The 18,565-nt window shown below is 36.1% G+C and overlaps 1 protein-coding gene across 5 annotated transcripts in view; it reads right to left on the bottom strand.

Annotated features, from left to right (window-relative positions):
• Positions 1-366: 366 nt before the first annotated feature.
• The window catches only part of LOC145248057 (uncharacterized), a 414,772-nt gene continuing 396,573 nt past the window's right edge, over positions 367-18,565 (bottom strand). For 3 of the 5 annotated variants that reach the window (XM_080109811.1, XM_080109812.1, XM_080109810.1), the window contains exons 6-7: positions 17,675-17,770; positions 367-1,728 (exon numbers count right to left, since the gene is read on the bottom strand). In XM_080109811.1, coding sequence (XP_079965937.1) covers positions 1,495-1,728; positions 17,675-17,770 — 330 coding nt within the window. In that variant the 3' untranslated portion in view covers positions 367-1,494. The remainder of the gene's footprint in view (positions 1,729-17,674; positions 17,771-18,565) is intronic. The other 2 variants (XM_080109814.1, XM_080109813.1) reach the window with 1 other exon arrangement.

Genomic DNA, 18,565 nt, shown 5'->3' with positions numbered 1-18,565 from the left:
TTCTGTAGGCTACTTTTGAACCCAGTCAACGACGGGTACTTTTACTAGTATATATATATATATATATATATATATATATATATATATATATATATATATATATATATATATATATATATATAAAGAAATAAGAGAGATAACGCGAGTAAATGAGAAGGATGGTGTGCATTTGCATACTGTCGTATCTTTTTTAATTTCTGGTTGTTTCCAAAAACTTATGATTTTGAAAAAGCCTTCGCTTTTAACGGAAAAATTCAAAAGCTTTTAAAAATAAAAATGAAATCGTCGTTGTTTGTAGCATAAATGCTTCTTTTTTTTTTTTTTTTTTTTTTTTCTCAAACAAAAAAGATAAATCAACTCTCGTCATATAATATTAAAGATTCTAACTTTATTGGGCTTCCATACTTCAAGGGGTGCACTGTTCTTCTCCATTTTATTGCATACACTATTTTCTTATGAATAATAAAAACAATTGGTTACTTAAATACGGGGCGCGTGCACACAGGCAAGTTATTTTTCATTGGCTCAGGTGCACAAATGAACAATAATACTTGATTTACCATTAGACTTTAAAACAGAAAATACCTTTTAATGAACAATTCAAAACTTTCAGAAACTACTTGCAAGTTTCGAAGAGTTACGTAATAAACATATGCCGACATTTTTCTTGTGTCAGTAGTGAATCAATTTCTTTTTGGAAATCGCTCCAGACAATGCATGAAGCCACTTGATATGAGGAGCTAAAGAAAATGCTACTTCAAACTAGCCAACGGCAAATGCTTGATAATTAGATAGACTTCGATCCTGAAAACAACAATTCTTTTCCCTTTACCAAAAACATCGCTTACAGAACGTAAGAACCAAAGGAGAAAATAAAGGAAACAAGAGTTACAAGTTGTTTTTCAACCAAGTCCCACTTTTTACTCACGATGACTTCTTCAATGTATCGAGACACTTCGAAATTAGAAATTAATTTTGAAGGTGTATCATGGTTGGATTGGCTGATACAGTAACTAGAATATGCGAGCTTTATCACTTATAAGTAGCATTGTTGCCCCCTTTTTATGTCGGCTAAGTGAACCACGTACTTTGAAGATCATAACAGAAGGCTTCATGCTGCCGAGTATTTGTTGAATACTAAGTTCAAGTATTACAGTCCATTTGTGATCCTAAAATAAAAGGAAACTTTTCGAACGCGACCCTGTCGTATCAAAGAACCAAACAATAAATATTCACATTGTCTGCAACTGTACAAAACGGAATTTACCAAACCACGGGTAATCATTGTTTTCTTTTTTTTTTTTCATTTTTTTAACGCGTAAAAAATTGTCTAGCGTTTTCGTAGTCGTTTTATTTTGGTTGTAGAGGTTGGGATTATAAACAGGTCAGGGGTGAGGAAATATAAATAAATATCACAGGATGATTGACATGTTTTTTTGTTTTGTTTTGTTTTTTTATCTTTTTGGTTGTGGTTTTGGGACCCGGAAGTTGTATCTAGTTGCGTTTGTACTTTCCCGATATGACAAGATATTTCTCATCACCGCTCGTGTTGTTCGTGGCGGCCGTCTCGCCCGTGTCTGGATCATGTTTAGGGCTGGTGGTCGGCGTCTTCACTTGGTCGTTGCGTTTAAACTCCAAAATTTTCGTCGGACTGTGATGGCTGAGATAATGGTCAAGAGTGTCCCAGCCGCCGCCAACACGCACCATTAAATGCTTTTCCTTCAGAAGCTGGAAATAATAAATAAAAAGATAAAAAAAACAAACATGATAACAACGTAAACAGTTCTAAACAGCAAAAACAGATTTTATTTATTTTATGCGGCAAATATCGTGTTAGTTTTCTTTGCTTTGAAAATATCTGAAAATAAAACTCAGTAATAACTTATTTTACGGATCAAGAACGATTACTCGATTCGGTAAGGCCCGCGAATGACCACAATGTTGCTTTTTTTTCCCCAAAGATTAATATGTAGAAAAGTATGTAATAATAATAATAATAATAATAATAATAATAATAATAATAATAATAATAATAATAATAATAAAACTATTGAATGCGAAGACTAACACCACACTTAAACTACAGACAAAATCTGGAAAAAACGGCTACAGATGTAAAACACAAAGGAACATCGCATAGAATCATGAAAACTGAGACTATATAATGGTAAAGTACTCCCATGCGGCCTTTCGTTCCGCCCCCCTTTTATGTGTGTGTGTCACCATAAACTGGCACCACACCAAATAAGTGAAGAGGGTCAAGGAGGATGGAAACCCCAAGGAGAGAAAGCACTAGCCAGACCTCTGCTGAATGAGTGCAAAGAGGACTGGGACCTTGGGGAGGCTTATTGAACGAGTAGAAACTAATAAGATATGATTCAACATTATATCTAAAAAGCTGTCGTATGTTTGTCCAAATTGAGGCTTTACAACAAACATATAAAAATAAGAAGCCACCTGACTTGTCTACAGTTGCGTGCACGGGCTAAAATTCATTTGACCCGTGAAAAACAAATGAGTCAAACGCATGCGCACGAATCTTTCGAATATTTATTTGATTCTACTCTACAAATAAAGGAAAACAATTAAACTGTCTGAACTTACATGCACAAATGAACAATTCACACACTTTTTCATATTTTGTAGCTTTTTGAAAATATAAATATGTTTTTAGGTTTTTACTCTTCACACTTTTCGCTTTTTAGTTTTACTTATTAGTGTGAGTCATGTTACACAAAGACAAAAGACCATCGTCTATCTTATCCATATCACGGCTCATGATACAGATATATAAATATGTAGCATTACTCAAAAGATTAACACAAAACACATGCATTATTGTCCTTTAGTTTTTCTGTTGATGTTCGTTGTAGACATTTAAAATTTCTCCTCCTTCTTGTTGAGTATTTTTGGTCCCCCACCCCCGACAAAAGCTCACCATCCATCCCTGTCCTTCGAGACATTCATGAATTCATTGTTGTTCATCATGTTTTTATGTTGCCCAGGTGTTCATACTATCAACGTTTGTTTCTCGATGTCATCTGCTTCTTCTACCCTCAATTTTTCGCGTTATTCTTTGCTGGTTGTCAGAGAATAGTTTGATGACGATCAGGTTCCACCTCTCTATCATGGTAATTCTTATCGAGCCAATGGTTCTGATTCAGAACGCTATTCATGCTATTTCTCGAACACAGAGTTTGATGTATTGCGATAACTTTCTTTGCTGTTGTACAGACAGTAGTTTGCAGTTTCTTTCTGTCCGAGCAGTGCCCATACTGGACGATTGTCCTGACTGTTGTACCCAGAGGTATATTCTGCTCAGCACAACGACATACGAGACCATGACCATAATTATTTCTGTTTATTTTCGTATTACATCAGTCACCTGCTTTCCGTTACCTCACGTTACCCTGATTGGGGGATCAAATGAGTTCTCCCACAGACTAGCGAAGGGAAGGAGACGTCTTACTTTTCCTCTTACAGTAGTGCTGTCCCGCTGCCCAAATGAAAATATAAAATTCTTATAATAATCATGCATAAAGCATTAAGAATTGAAGGAAAGACATGAGATGCGTTTTTAACTGTCTGTTCTTCTCTTAACTAAGCAGATTCGGACAAGCATTACATCACTATTACATCACGTTTATTTTTTCAATCATTGCATTAATAATTATTATAAACTTACTTAACTACCCGCAATGGTTTTTAATTAAGTTTATTTACATAGAAGCAAAAGCTAGAAGCAGTCAAAAAAGAGGACGAAACATATTTTCAACCGATGCCCAGTTGTAGAGGAAGGAAGAATGAAACTTGCTATCAACTTCCTTCCATGAATGCTGTACATACTCATCCACTGGAATAAAAAAGGCAACTATATGCACCCATGTATTACGTTAATTTCTTTTCTGCATTCAACACAGGAAAACACATTATCTTTCTGAAGTTATACATACAAATGACGAATTCACATATAAAAAAAATCATATTTAATAACTTTGTGAATTTATAAATATCCTGTGTTTTGTTCTGACATAACGATTGCACTTTTCACTTCCATTTTTTGTTGTACTTATTAACCTGAGCGACACACGCTATACTGTTAACGTCATTCGTTTGTTTATATATATATATATATCTATATATATATATATATCTGATATTCTACACCTATACCCCCATTGTCAATGCTAGATTATTCTTATTAGATTTGAGCAGTGTTCAGAAAAGGGAGAAACAATTATAGAATACTAATTAAACATACTCGGCGTTGCTCAAGACTGTTTTAGTTTCCGTTTTGTTTCGCATATTTCTGTATTTTTTTATTGTTTGATGTTTTAATTGCCTTTTATTAATTATTGTTGAATTAAATAGTATTTTGAAAATTACATTTAACTAATTTTCTTTGCATGTGTTCGCCCCAAACGATATTGCACTCGGAAGGCAAAGGGATACAGTAAATTAGTAATCGGATTTTTTTTAAATTCTAAGTGTGGAGTTCTGCAACGGGATGTTTGTTCACATTTTATTTAAATTTCTGTATGTCCGTACATTTGGAGAAACGGGGAGCAGCGATGGGTCGCCAAAAAGCAAGCGTTTCTAGGAAATAAGCTGTTGGAGTATTAAGTTACCAGGACGATTTCTATAGTGAAGGGGTGTGATTATGCTGCTGATCGAGTTTGTTGAGGATATTTGCATTGAGGGTTATAAGTATAGCAAGTTCGTCGAAACGCATTCGGTATAAGTACTTGTAAAACAAGCACATGGATACAACATTGCGGTGATGGGACAGGTTATGAGGCATTGTAGACAGTGTAGGATCTCTATTAGGTTAGAGAATCTTATATGTGCTCCGCCCAAAAGAAGAGACTAGTGGTAGATGCCCTAGTCCAGATGTGGCAACAATACTCCATGCATGGGCGAATGGTGTCTTTGTACAGATACAGGTTGAGAAGTTTTCTTGCTCGATAGAAGAAGCCCACCTTTTTGCAGTAGAAGTGGCAGTATCTTCGGTGTATTTAATAAATTACTATCTGAACCAATTTTTTATAAAACCATAACTGTTAGTTAAGATAATATTGTTCTTAATCTCCATTGACATAACGATTGTATGTAAATAGATTACAAATTTTCAATTTTTCATTAGATTAGGATTTGCTAAGAATTTTAAAATCAGTTTAAATAATTTTCTATTCGACAGTTAAACTGTATTATCAAATTACTTTCAAACTTCGAATAAGCACGAAGTAATTCATTTTTTACTTCAATTAACAAAATGGTTAAATTAGGCTGCATTTAATATACGAACTAAATAATTGTTTTAATAGAATTTGCAAAAAAATATCGTTGAATTTTACGTTCTTGCATTTTTTGTTTAATTTTCAGATATCGTAATTCATCAGTTACATAGTGGCGAGTAAAAGAGACACAGTAAATTGTCGCAGAATATTAGGTATAGATATTTGTTTCATCTGTAGAAAAAGATGTGTTTTTTTAATAAATAAATACGTGTATGGATTTAAAATAAAACAATAAAATGGCAAAAATTGGAGAGGTGAAGGTCATTCGAGAATAAAAGTCATAAACAGTTGCTTTATTTTGTCAACCGTCGAAACAAATGAAAAAGTTGAAAATTAACTGAAGTCTTCAACTTTGTGTCTGTATTTGCAGGTTGGAACGATAAATTTATCACCCTAAAAAACAACACTACAGCTTTATTTTAAAGCTTTTATTAAAAAAAATCAATTCGGGTAACTTGCTTATGTCGTAGAACTGACATATATTCAATTCATCCGCCTTCAACTTCAATCACCACCTCGATAATAACTGGGAACATGTCTTTTCCACAAGCGCCGGCGCGAGCTCGGCGAAAACTCGGCGAATGGCGGTGATCAAGCTGGCCTTGGTATTGTGGCAGGTCATGTTAGTGATGTTCACGACGTATGACCAAACGAAGTAATTCAGCGGGTTCCGGTCGAGGAAGGAGGAAGGAGGAAGGGGATCAGTGAGAGAAGAGTACAAAGTCGTAGGACTCTTTCTGAAGCCAAACCTGGGTCTCTTTGGACTTGTGAGCCGGCGCCGAGTGCTGCTGCCACACCCAGGGTCTGTCAGCGGCATCCTGATTGCACAAGGGGATCACCATACGCTTCAGCACATCCAGGTACACTTTGGTGTTGACTTTCAAGCCAACTTTGAAGATGTGTGGTGGCATGATATGGCCCTCGCTTGAAACCACATCAAAGACCATAACCGTGTCTGGAAACTTTGTTAAGCTGTATCATCAAGCGTTGAACCATCCTGATTTGCATTTTGAGGGTGCTGGCAATGGTCCTGTTGTCATAACTTGGATCAGTATCCATGAGTGGTACAGCAGCGCATCTACGATCTCGCTCGTTGAACATTGTGTCACTTTCAGAAATGATAGAAGGCTCCTATCGCTCTTGGAATTTGTACACAACTGGACAACTATTAGATGGTCTGCAACAAAAAGAAAAAAGAAAATCGGTTTTCATCAAACGGAAATGGAATCATGTCTTTTCTAGGACGATAATTTTATCATTCCACCCTGTACATTCGTCGCGTGAAATTAAATGAATTGTTAATAAACATATCGATAGTCCATATTTTTTTATTTACTTCACAATAAGTAAAAATATTTTAACAATGTCATGACGAAAGAATCATAAATATTTTCAAGTAATTTTAAAGTGACCCGTCCATTGTATAATCGTGCCATTGCGTCAATTGTCAATTTGAATACAATCATATTTTAGGCACATACAAATATAGAAAGACAATCATAGAAATATTGACGTGGACTATGACACCGGATCTATTATGTTCTCTTAAACACTAATGGAAAAAGAGAAAGTATGAACCCACACAGATCCTGCGAGTGGTAAAATAGTGGCTTATTATATTCAAGAAAAATGTGATTACTGGTAAACGGGTATGTGGGTATTTATGAAGGCTGATAGCAATGCAGAAATCTTTATTTTCACTAAGTGCTCACCCAGCAATATATCTCCACCGGACAACACCAGTATAACATATAACTTTTAATAAGTTACGTCAAATACATTATATTTAAAAAAACAAAAAAAACAAAAAAAAACACATAAATGAGGGTCGAAAATAACACAGCAAAAAAAAAAAAAAGACGGAACGAAGAGAAAACTGTAGGATATGATATTGCGAGTATATGTATCTATCAATTTTACCACTGGTTTTGGTATTAGACTGGGCTAGTGTCCGAGAGAGATGGATAAACGTATAAGATTATTGATTATTAGTGTTATCATGTGATGTCGTGTGTATAATATCATATACATATCTGTTGTCAGTAACCATTCATGTAGTGTCTTTCGTTTACAGAAACACAAGTTTTATTTAAAATAGAGGTTTTATTCGTATGAAAAAGATTAACATTTACTAGATATTACAGACAACTTAGAGAAAGAAATATATTTAACCAAAAAAGGGGGGCAGAGACAGAAAAGTACATAGCTATCAGAATCACATCCTGACTCGGCCTCCTCCGCCGACATCGGGACTTGGGACGAGCTATCGGTTCGCTCATCCAAGGGCTGCTAAGTCTAACTAGAGAAGAGATCACGTTACCCTCCTTTCATTATTTAACTTTTGCCATTCACTAAGCTTACACTCTTCACATCCTTCAATCATTCAACGAGTTTGCTGTTCATTCCACGACCTCCTTGCAATTAATCCATTATTCTTCCATTTTAAAATGAGATGACTAGGTTCTCACTCTGCAAAATTAGGATCTTCCATAACTGAAAAAAAAGTCATTGTCTTTAATAAACGATTTTAGATTAAAAATATAATGAAAAGTTTGTTAGCCAATGTTAATTACATTCAAATTGTTTACAAAAAGAAAAAAAAAATGGAAATAAAGAAAAATTTCATTAGCAGCAAAAGAAGAAGAAGCATCACAACGAATTAGTAAAAACATAAAAAAAAAGAAAAAAAAAAGAAATTGCTGACAATTGAATTGTAAAAAGAACACGTGACACAGAGTGAAAAACGGATGGATCTTCCTTGCCTCCACACACAAACACGCACACATATACACACTCATACACACATGATGTACGTTGTGCTTTGTTTACTGTTTGGCACAAGATATTAATTGCATCAACTAGTGAAAAGCGTTGTAAAGGATTTGGCTGACTGGAATTTTTGATGGTCTAAAATAATTCGAATACTTTAAGTTATGGCCGGTCAGAGCGTCGGGTATTTTACAGGAAGCGAAGTGCTAGAAGTAACTGGCCTCACGGGATGATAAGTTATGGTTTGTAGACTAGCATAAAAGGAATAATAAAAAAAAAATGTATTCATGCAGTATAAGGGTCGTTTTATTGTCGAAATTGCCCGGACAGTTAACGGAAAATGCCAGAAGGTTGCGAAGGAAAATTTTGTGATTGTTGTTGTTTTTTTTTTTTTGACCATTTTCTTCAATGAAAAAAAAAATTGTTATTTCTGCCAGTAAAAAAAAGCTAATTTAATGAAAACTTAATTAATCCAGCGTTTTACATAAACCGCCCAGGCAATTCCCACAATAGCACAGTTCTTATACTGCATAAGTACCAAACATTTCTAATGTGAAAATATTTCATATTGTATAACGCTTCTTTCAGAAAACCTAGCACGTCAACCATATTTTGTCATTATAAAATAATGGGGTCGACGACAACAGCTACAGTTAAGTTTTTTAATAGTGATGGAAGTCCCTCTTTGGTAGTTACTTAAAAAGGAAGCACGCGGGGAAAAGATAAAAGCAGTAAAATCTCTTGGGGGTTGTCTATAAACGAAGCAGATGTGTTTAAAAGGGTTTCTTCGTTTCCCCTGAGGGGGATAACTGAGGAGGACTAATACGGTAGACTCTAGAGCATTGCACAGTATTAGGCTCACCTCGCCCAGCCAGGTTTTGTAGAATTTACTTTATAATATTCAATACGATAAAGAAAAATGCCCGCTTATTGAAGTGTCACAATTCTAATTGATAGCGAATGCTGTTTTCTTTACTATGGCAACTATTTTTCTTCTTTTTTTTTTAATTTTACTTTTGTTAGTTTGAAGAGATCAAGGGGCTCTCTCCTGGGGCTAACACTTGATTCTATTACAGTTTAAATTTATATCCGACAGCTCTTTTAAGAATAGACACTGTTCACTTTATGGCTGCTATCTGTATTTCCTTACAGCTTGGTTTTCCAGGGATTGCTTCTAAGTATTTATGAAGGTTCTTTTTTATTAGGCCAGTTGCTCCTGTCACAACTGGTATAATGTTTATTTCTTTCAGAGACCATGTTGTTTTCCTGTATTCAACTCGTATTCAATTAAACATCGACATCGGTGCTTCTGGGTTAAAATAAAGTAAATTCGTATAAATCAGAAAGGTTTGATTTTGTTGTTGGCTTTGGTTTCACAGATTCTTTCTAGAATCAGGTACCTATAGAAGGGAACCACGTGAAGATTGCCAACATCCATAAGTGAAAGTGGTGCTATGGAACTAAATTCGAATTTAATAGATTTTGACTTACCGGACGCTACATTAATGAGACACAGACGATTTACAAATACTGTTAATACACGTTTTGCGTTCTACGTCTACGTGACACGAGTGTCGGCCATATTTGTCACGAGATGATGATGTTTAACAAATAAATATGTTAGTTTGGGGCTGTAATGAATTGAATGTATTGTATTCTTCTCCTCCCCCACACACAGCATTAGTGTTTCTATTTACTTACCTCCTCACAAAGACACAGTGTTTCTTTTTATAATGTGGGGAAGATCCAGTCCCCTAAAATAAGGACACTCTCAATTGAGGCAAAATTAAAAATTCTCAGTTTAAAAAAAAAAACCGCGAACAGAAACGACTAAGTACAGAACCAGAACAGATACTACATTTTGCTTCTAGCCCCAAAGCCCTGGTATTAGTGTTACTGATACCTTACACCGTACGTTATTTCAATTCAAAAACACATTTACGAAACATTTAATGCATTAAAGATGATTGAATGGAAGATAGGAAGTCAAACCAGGGCTAAAACCAAAAATAAATAAATAAAATAAAAAAATTATGAATAAGAATATTTAGCAATGGGTTTGGGTTTAAGAATGCATAAGAAATATTAGCAACAGAAAAATTCTAACTAACGACCAAAAGGAAATTTGAGATCGAAATACGATTGCATTAGTGTAGTCATTCGACTTTATACGGCTTTATTGTTTAGTCACAAGGAATTCTCACACACGTCATTATCAGTAATCAATCATTAGCAAAAGCGGGTGTTTGACTCCTAGTCTCAATCACTCCAGATGTTCAATAATCTCTGTTTCATTTCACTGTAGTTTAAAATCATTTGCACTCTCGCAACAGCAGTTTACCGTTGAGTCCTTGTTGGTAACTGCTGTTGATTTTCCCTGGAATTACAATGACAAAAATTCCAGTACCCCACGAGTCTTTCCAGTGGAGGTATGGATAGTATTTTCTTTTCTCGTTCTATCAATTCTCCCAGATCGTTCACGACTATTTTGGAAGTGCTGATGAAACGGAAGCTTAGGATGAAATTATGGCTTTTATTACTATATACCTAACCTGACAGTTTTAGTTTCATCGGTTTCATGTATCTTTTATATTTCTAGTTGTGTTTATGTAGCCTTATCCTATTTCAACTTACGTGTGATTGGTTGGCTTTATCTGACCCTATTGGTTGGTTTCCGCATTCGAGGATTTAAAAAAAAATTTTTTTATTCGTTTTCATCAGTGCTTGTCATGTATAATGTCAATGTTCTCTTTGATTTTAATTTTCCCAAGTTTTTTCGGAACAGTTTCTACTGTTCTCACAATTATTCATATCACAATTTTCTTCGTGTTCCATATCCTCTTCATCTTTCTAGTAAGCTCCATATATTTACTTAGCTTTTTTTCTACCATCTATTTTTTTAAAATTACATTTTCACCCCAAACAAGGCAAATTGCCACTTTGGTGTAGGGGGCTACTATCGGGGCAACAACTACCGGGGTACTATGTAGGGATTTGGGCAGCAAGATGTCGGTTTACGTTACACTTGAACTTCTGCACGTCAGTACTGTTGGGGAAGCAGGGACCTGGAACGGAATTCCAAAGTCTAGCGGTTCTGGGGGAGAAACTATTGGAGTAGAAAGATCTAGGGATCTCTACAGTGTGGGGGTGGGATTTAGCAGCCTGTCGGGTTTGTCGAGGATGCTCACGTCTTGGGGGCACAAGTGCTTGCAGTTCGTCAGAGCATTCACCACTAAAATACTTGTAGAACAGGCAGAGGGATGCAACATTTCGTCGATGGGACAGAGGCTGAAGCTTAGATGCCAGTTCAGGGCCTATCAGGTTTGCGACTCTCTTTTGAACCTTGTCAAGGAGCGAGAGACTAGTAGCAGATGCACCGGTCAAAATGTGACAACAATACTCCATACATGAGCGAATGGTGGCCTTATAGAGGTACAGGATACTTTCGGGTGTTAGTAGTTGTCTAGCACGGTAGAGAGAGCCTACCTTTCTTGCAGCGGCCCTGGCAATGCTTTCAATGTAATTGTTCCAACTCATGTTTCCTGTGAACATTAGGCCAAGGAGTTTGAAAGATGTACTCTCAGATAAAGAGTCGTTGGCCATTGCTATAGGTGGTAGAGAAGGTTTCTTGTAATTATTGAATTAAACTAGTTTAGTCTTGGCGGCATTGAACGTGACCATCCATTTTTGTCCCCATTCCACTACAGATCGGAGGTCTTCCTCTAGTGTTTCTGCCATTTCTTTAGAAATGTGTTCATTCGTCTTCCTGTCGTGCCTGTTATAGAGTGTAGTGTCATCAGCATATATACCCATCTCAGAGGCAATTTTGTCGGGGAGGTCATTTATGAATATCAGGAACAATAGAGGTCCAAGGATAGATCCCTGAGGCACTCCCGCATTTATATCATATTGTTTGGATGCACGAATGTCGAGGACAACCTGGATTTTTCTCTTATCTAAGAAGGATTTAATTATGTTAAGTATTCTACCAGTGATACCGTATGATCTAATTTTCCTGAGGAGACCCTCATGCCATACCCTGTCAAAAGCCTTAGATATATCTAGAGCTACCGCTCTGCCCTCCCCCGCTTTGTCCAGTGAATGGTATATACGTTCAGAGATTACAGTTAGGATGTCTGCTGTGGAACGAGTTTGTCTAAATCCATATTGTTGGTCAGTCAGAAGTTTAGCATCTGTAAGGTGATGGACTAGAGCATGGTTAATTAAGGTCTAAAATATTTTGGCAAAAAGTAGGAGGAGGCTAATGGGTCGATAATTTAATGGGTCAGTCTTTTCGCCAGAATTCTTGAATACTGGTACAACAGAAGCAGTTTTCCAACAGCCCGGAAAGCAAGATTCATAAAGGCATTTGTTGTAGAGTTTAGAGAGAACTGGAGATACTTCGGCTGAGCATTTTTTTAATAGCACAGCTGAGATGAGATCGGGTCCACATGCTTTTGAAGTGTCAAGGTTTTTTATGAGCAGGGATGATTTTCAGATCGTCTAGCGTGGCGTCTGTCCGCATAGGAAAGTCAGACAGGGGGTGGTTGGAAGGGTCCAGTGTGGATGACCGTCTGACCTTCTGACCGTCTGACCTTCTGACACGACAAATCTACAACTCGACATTTTTTCTTGTTGATTCTTATCAACACTGGTCTTATTGCTTGGTTGCGTTTGTCAATTTGTATTTCCATATCCCAAAGAATACTGTTTTTCATTTTCCAATACTAGCTCCGGTATGTGTTTTTTGTTTTTACAATTTGTCTGCATATTCAAAGTGTAGTCGCTTGCACAAGTATTACCGGAATACATTTCAAACACAATCGTGTCAGGTTTTATATTCCTTTTGAACTAGTTTGCTGCATTTATTTTTAATAGGGTTTAGTGTTTCGTGTCTTTGTCCACCGAATCTATGTTTACTGTTTTCAAATATGGCACGTTTCGCCAGAGACCGTGCTAATCTTCTCTATATTGTCCTAATTTTAGTAGATGTACTACCGAATCGATTATTCTTTACACAAGTCGTTATCAGTGATTACTCAACTGGTGTTCCCTAGAGTCTGATCGACATTAGGTCTCTTCAGATTTCCAGTACTCTCCGCTTGTTTCGGTACCGTTTCATATCACCTTGCTTTATCGCACATCTGTTTACTATTGTGTTATTGCTAATAACGACTGTTAAATTTCTCTGGAATTTAAGTAGCAATAAGCCCATCAACAAGATTCCAGTACTCTCTGCGCCCTTTTAATGGAAGTCTGAATGGTGCTCTCCCTTCTCTGTCTTTCTACCTATTTTTATTGAGGTCATCCTGGTAGTTTTCATTTTCTTGGATTCTTGCAATATTCTTTTTATGTTTTTTGTTTTTATCTCTATTCTAACTAACCTGTGTTCGGTGGGTGTTGCCTGTTTTTTGAATTGGTTTCGGCCTTTGAAGATTTACCTTAACATGTCATCTGTTTTCATCGTTGTATGATGTCGATCATCACCTTGAATTCTTATCTTTATTTTCAAGATTTCGAAAACTGTTCATAGCGTTCTTACAATTATTAGTAACGCAATAACTTCCTTTGTGTTCCTTATTCCATTGAGCTCTCTAGCAAGTATTTTATATTTGTTTAGTTTTCTTGACTCCCTGAGGACTTTTGGGTTGACGAAATCTAGGATTTGTCAAATAACTTCTTTCGATAACTATTGCAAATCATTCTGCGTTATCGCAACAGCCGGTTACCATTGATTTCTCGCTAGCAACGACGTATGTAATCTTCTCTAGAATTTGAGTGGCAAGATCATTTTTTAACCGGTACAGCTACGGCAATCGGTGGTTGGAAGTTATTTTTAAATATATAATTGTTAAAAGAAAAAAGCTAAAATTTGAGATAGTATTAAATCTTACTATCCATTTTATATGAGCCATTTTAAAGAATTCAGCCATTGCCTTAAAAATATGTGCATTCCATTTGTCTGCATGTTTAGAATAGAACATTGTGTCATCAACAAATATACCCATTTTGGGCGCGATTGCATCAGAGAAGAGGTTTATGAAGATAAGAAATAATAAAGGTCTAAGTATCAATCACTAGGGCAGGCCTACACTATTGTGATGTTTCCTGACTCCCTTTTTTTCTGCCATCTATGACCGTATGACCTTGTGACCGTATGACCGTCTGACCGTATGACCTTCTGACACGACAAATCTACAACTGGACATTTTTTTCTTGTTGATTCTTAGCAACACTGGTCTTATTGCTTGGTTGCTTTTGTCAATTTGTATTTCTATATCTCGAAGAATGCGATGTTTTTCATTTTAACTCCGGTGTGTGCCTTTTGTTTTTACAGTTTACCTGCATATTCAAATATGACATATACGACAATGGAGAACGACGCCGATCTTTCTTTTACTTAAAGAAAGACATGATTATATCAAATATTCGTCCAGTGATGTCGTACGACTTGATTTTTCATAAGGAAGACCTTCAAGCTAAACCTGGTCAGAGGCATTTGATATGTCGAACGTTAACGCCCTAGCTTCATCTGCCTTACTCAGTGTGTGGCAATGGTCGTTAGAATATCTGAAGTAGAACGTGATTATCTAAATCCATACTGTTTGGAAAAAAAAAGGAAGATTGGTTACTGATTCAAGGATTATATCGAAGAGGGAGGGAGACTTATGGGATGATAATTTTACAGGTTAGTTCTTCAAAACTAGTACTAGAGAAGTAAGTTTATAGATATCAGTGAAATAAGTTCCAACAAGATATTTATTATAGAGTTTGAAAACCACAAATACCAACTCAGAAGAGCATTTCGTTATTATTATACCAAGGATATGGTCTGGTCCAAAATATGATATCAAAGACATTGAAAAGAGTGATGATTAGATCATCGAGTGTAGTTTCCGTTCGAAGTGGAAAATTAGGGTGAGAGTAAATAGTAGCGTCAAAGATGTTGTTTAAGGCTATCCACTGGACAAGCAGTTCAGCTTTATTTGGTAGCATCATGGTGGTTAGATAGTGGGTATTGTTGATTATCAAAGAGTTTCTAGAAATCACAAGTTCTTAATTTCTGAAATTTGATACGTTTTCTAATGATCTCAGTATATCTAATCTTAACTGTGTTTATTACCTTTTACAGTGGTTTCTTGTTGCTATATTGTTTATATTTGTAAATGACTTATGACGGTTGAAACGGCGGAATGCTTGATGCTCATTCGCAGTAGCATAATCACAGAAGTGAACCATTGGGGAGAGTGGGGCCTGTCGGAACAAATGCTTCTAAGTTTAATTTGTCTTATTCAGTTACTTCCCCTGCCAACTGTTCAGTAGGGAGTGAAAAAGATTTATATCAAGGTGCATTTTTGATGAAATCTCAGAGAAATTTCCGATCAGCATATTAGCAGTATCTTGTTGTTTTGAGTAACGGCGCTTCTGTTTGAAGTCGGAGGTTTAACGTGATCAGCATTCCCGAGTCCATTAGTCCTCGAGTCCACACAAGTCTCGGGTAGTGTTATCAAGAATAGGTCGAGAAGTAATGCTTGCTGGTCTTCACAATCTGGAAGACAGGTCGAGAAAGTGACTGTTTTTGAAAAGAATGCGCAATCGAAAAGCTATGCATTCGGTTACTAGTTGGTCCTGTATAGCTCGGAAAAGCGCACTAATCTCCGCAGATTCCTCGAATAATGGATTCGAGGAAAGTGTTATTTAAATACTGTATGAGACATGGTCGAAGAAAGTACAATGTTTGGTTGAGCAAAAACGGTAGACAAAATATAGGTTACTAATGCTGTGTTGCCTGTGCATATATGTATGTATGTGCGCATATGTGTATGTATGTGTGCATATGTGTATGTATGTGTGCATATGTGTATATGATGATGATAATTTATAAGGTTATTCAGCGTCAATAAATGTTTTATAAATGAATGTTTTTCAAAAGCAGAATGGACATTGTGTAACAAAAGGAAAAAAATGTACAAAAAAAATAGCAAATTGAAAAAGCTTCACCAAAGACAGATCGGGGTGTGGGAGAGGGGTTGTTTCAGTGGCGGAGATGGTATAGAGACACTCGGGGACTCGACAGTGGTTGTGATGGCAGTGGTGTAGGAGAGAGATAGAAGCAGATGCGAGACAAACAACACTGATGGCCGACGACAATCGTGGGATCACGTGACAACATAATCGCAGAACAACATAAAAAAATCACTGGATTCTACCGAAGAGCCCCCCCCCCAAAAAAAAAACTTATTTCATTTTAAGCTATGCACGCGCGTTGCAAAATTCCTTCTCTCATTGTGGAATCACAGAAATATTATATGTTATTGCCCATACACACACACACACACACACACACACACACACACACACATACACATTAGCTTCAACCAGTCTAACCAGACTATGGATACCTACTGCAAGGTTGTCTGCGCGTTAAATTTTTGTAGCAAGAGTTGCGCAATCTCCGATCACACCTCTCCTAATTCGGCATTCTTAGATACCAGTGGCAAGTGAAAGTTCAGGACGACTAGAAACAATGCCAAGATAAGCGGAAAGCACATACAGCGCCTAGAATTCCTAAATGGTGACCCATCTAATACTAGCCAGGTCCAACGTTGCTTAACGTCAATGATCTTACGAGAATCGGTGTGTCAACGTAATTATGCCGTATAAACACATTCACATAACAGACAAAAGCACACACAGTCATGTACTTTGTCGCGATTCCCGCAAACTTGTTACATTGTCCATTTTCCCCTTCACTCTTCTCTCTTTGATCTCAGATTATATTTTCTTTATTGGTGCATCGTCGTTTATAAAAGCCTGGCGGCGACCTGAGAATAATGAGTTGTTGGATGATGAACAACAACATGAAAGTATATTAAACTATAGGTAAAATTGACAGTTTAATTATTTAAAAGAATGACTCAACCAATATTTGTTTAAATTAGACTTTAGAACGATCATGTCGTAGTCAGTTAGGAAGCAGCCTCGTGCGCTATTTTCTTCAATAGATGGGAAGTTCTAGGAAATAAACTTTGTTCAAGGAAGTTCCGTTCAATACATTACATTAAATACAGAAAAATTAAAGTTGTAACTAGATGAGTTCCAATTGTGACTATTTTACTGAAAAAACACACAGATTGGGGCTCAGTCGAGCACTTATGAAACTAACGCTAGAATCAAGAGAAACTAGCAACAACTCTTTTGAGAAAAAGTGCTGAACGGAAGAGAACACAATCATGCACCCTTTTCCGCTCCCCACACATGGGCTGCGTTATTTATCTCCATTTTCTCTGTTTGTGTGCCTGTCTGTCTCTATGTCTCTCTTTGTCTCTCTGTCACTCTCTCACACACACGCGCGCGCGCACACACAGATACACACACACACACACAAACACACACACACACACACACACACACACACACACTTTTTTGTCTTTTCTTTAACACGTGATCTTATTCAACCAATCATAATCAGCTATTTCTCAGCCCGGCATATAACTATTTAGTATCAAACCATTCACATACATACGAACATAAGAAATCAACGGCTGAATCCAGTAATTCTTTTTTGCTTTACTCGTTAGTTTGGGTCGTCGATTTGCAGTTCTTACCCGAATGAAGACAACTCTTCCGAAGATGCAATATTTGCCTTCGGAAATTTGGTTCACGTGTTCGCTTACATTGTGCTCTGAGGCAACATGCTTGACCTGAAATAACAATTGAGCGTTAACCTTTGACCTTTCACACAAACATTTCGGCAAGGAAGAAAATAAAACACGGTTTCTCTGAAGGTTGGCACTATGATCAAATATTCATAACGATCATAGTTAATAATGTTTTCAATAATATTAATCTGGAAAGTGTTTTTTTTTAGAACTGAAATTACATTTAATAAAAAAGACAATTTTATATTATTGAATTTTATTACCAATTTTTAGAAGGGCAGTGTTATAACGAAAATGTTAAATACAAATAAATCAGTTTTAATTCGAATTATGTACACACACACACTATATATATATATATATATATATATATATATATATATATATATATATATATATATATATATATGATTCCAATTTCAATTTCTCATTTGTAACAATAAGAAGAAATTTTATTGGATAATGATATTTATTGATTATTATATGAAAATTGTACGATAAAATTCTGTAAGAGTATGACTAAAAAGAATTAGGAAGACGAATAGAAAATATACAGCCAGCTTCCCAGCACCTACTAGGGAAAGAAGGCCAAACGTTCGCTCACTTCGTTGTTAAATCTTACTCTGAGTTAGTGACCATAATTTTTATATTTTTTCTCCACACAATCCTTAACTTAATACAACTCAATCTTAACTTAATATAACTCAACCCTAAACTATAAAACTCAACCCTAAACTATAAAGCTCAATCCTTAACCTAATAAAACTCAATCTTAACTCCAAAGAACTCAATCCTTAACTCAATAGAACTCAATCCTAAACTTAATAGAACTCAATC

Source organism: Euprymna scolopes, chromosome 26, assembly GCF_053919585.1.
Source record: "Euprymna scolopes isolate OS-2025 chromosome 26, ASM5391958v1, whole genome shotgun sequence".
Classification (NCBI taxonomy): Eukaryota; Metazoa; Mollusca; class Cephalopoda; order Sepiida; family Sepiolidae; genus Euprymna; species Euprymna scolopes.
This window is presented reverse-complemented; position numbering and strand designations above follow the sequence as displayed.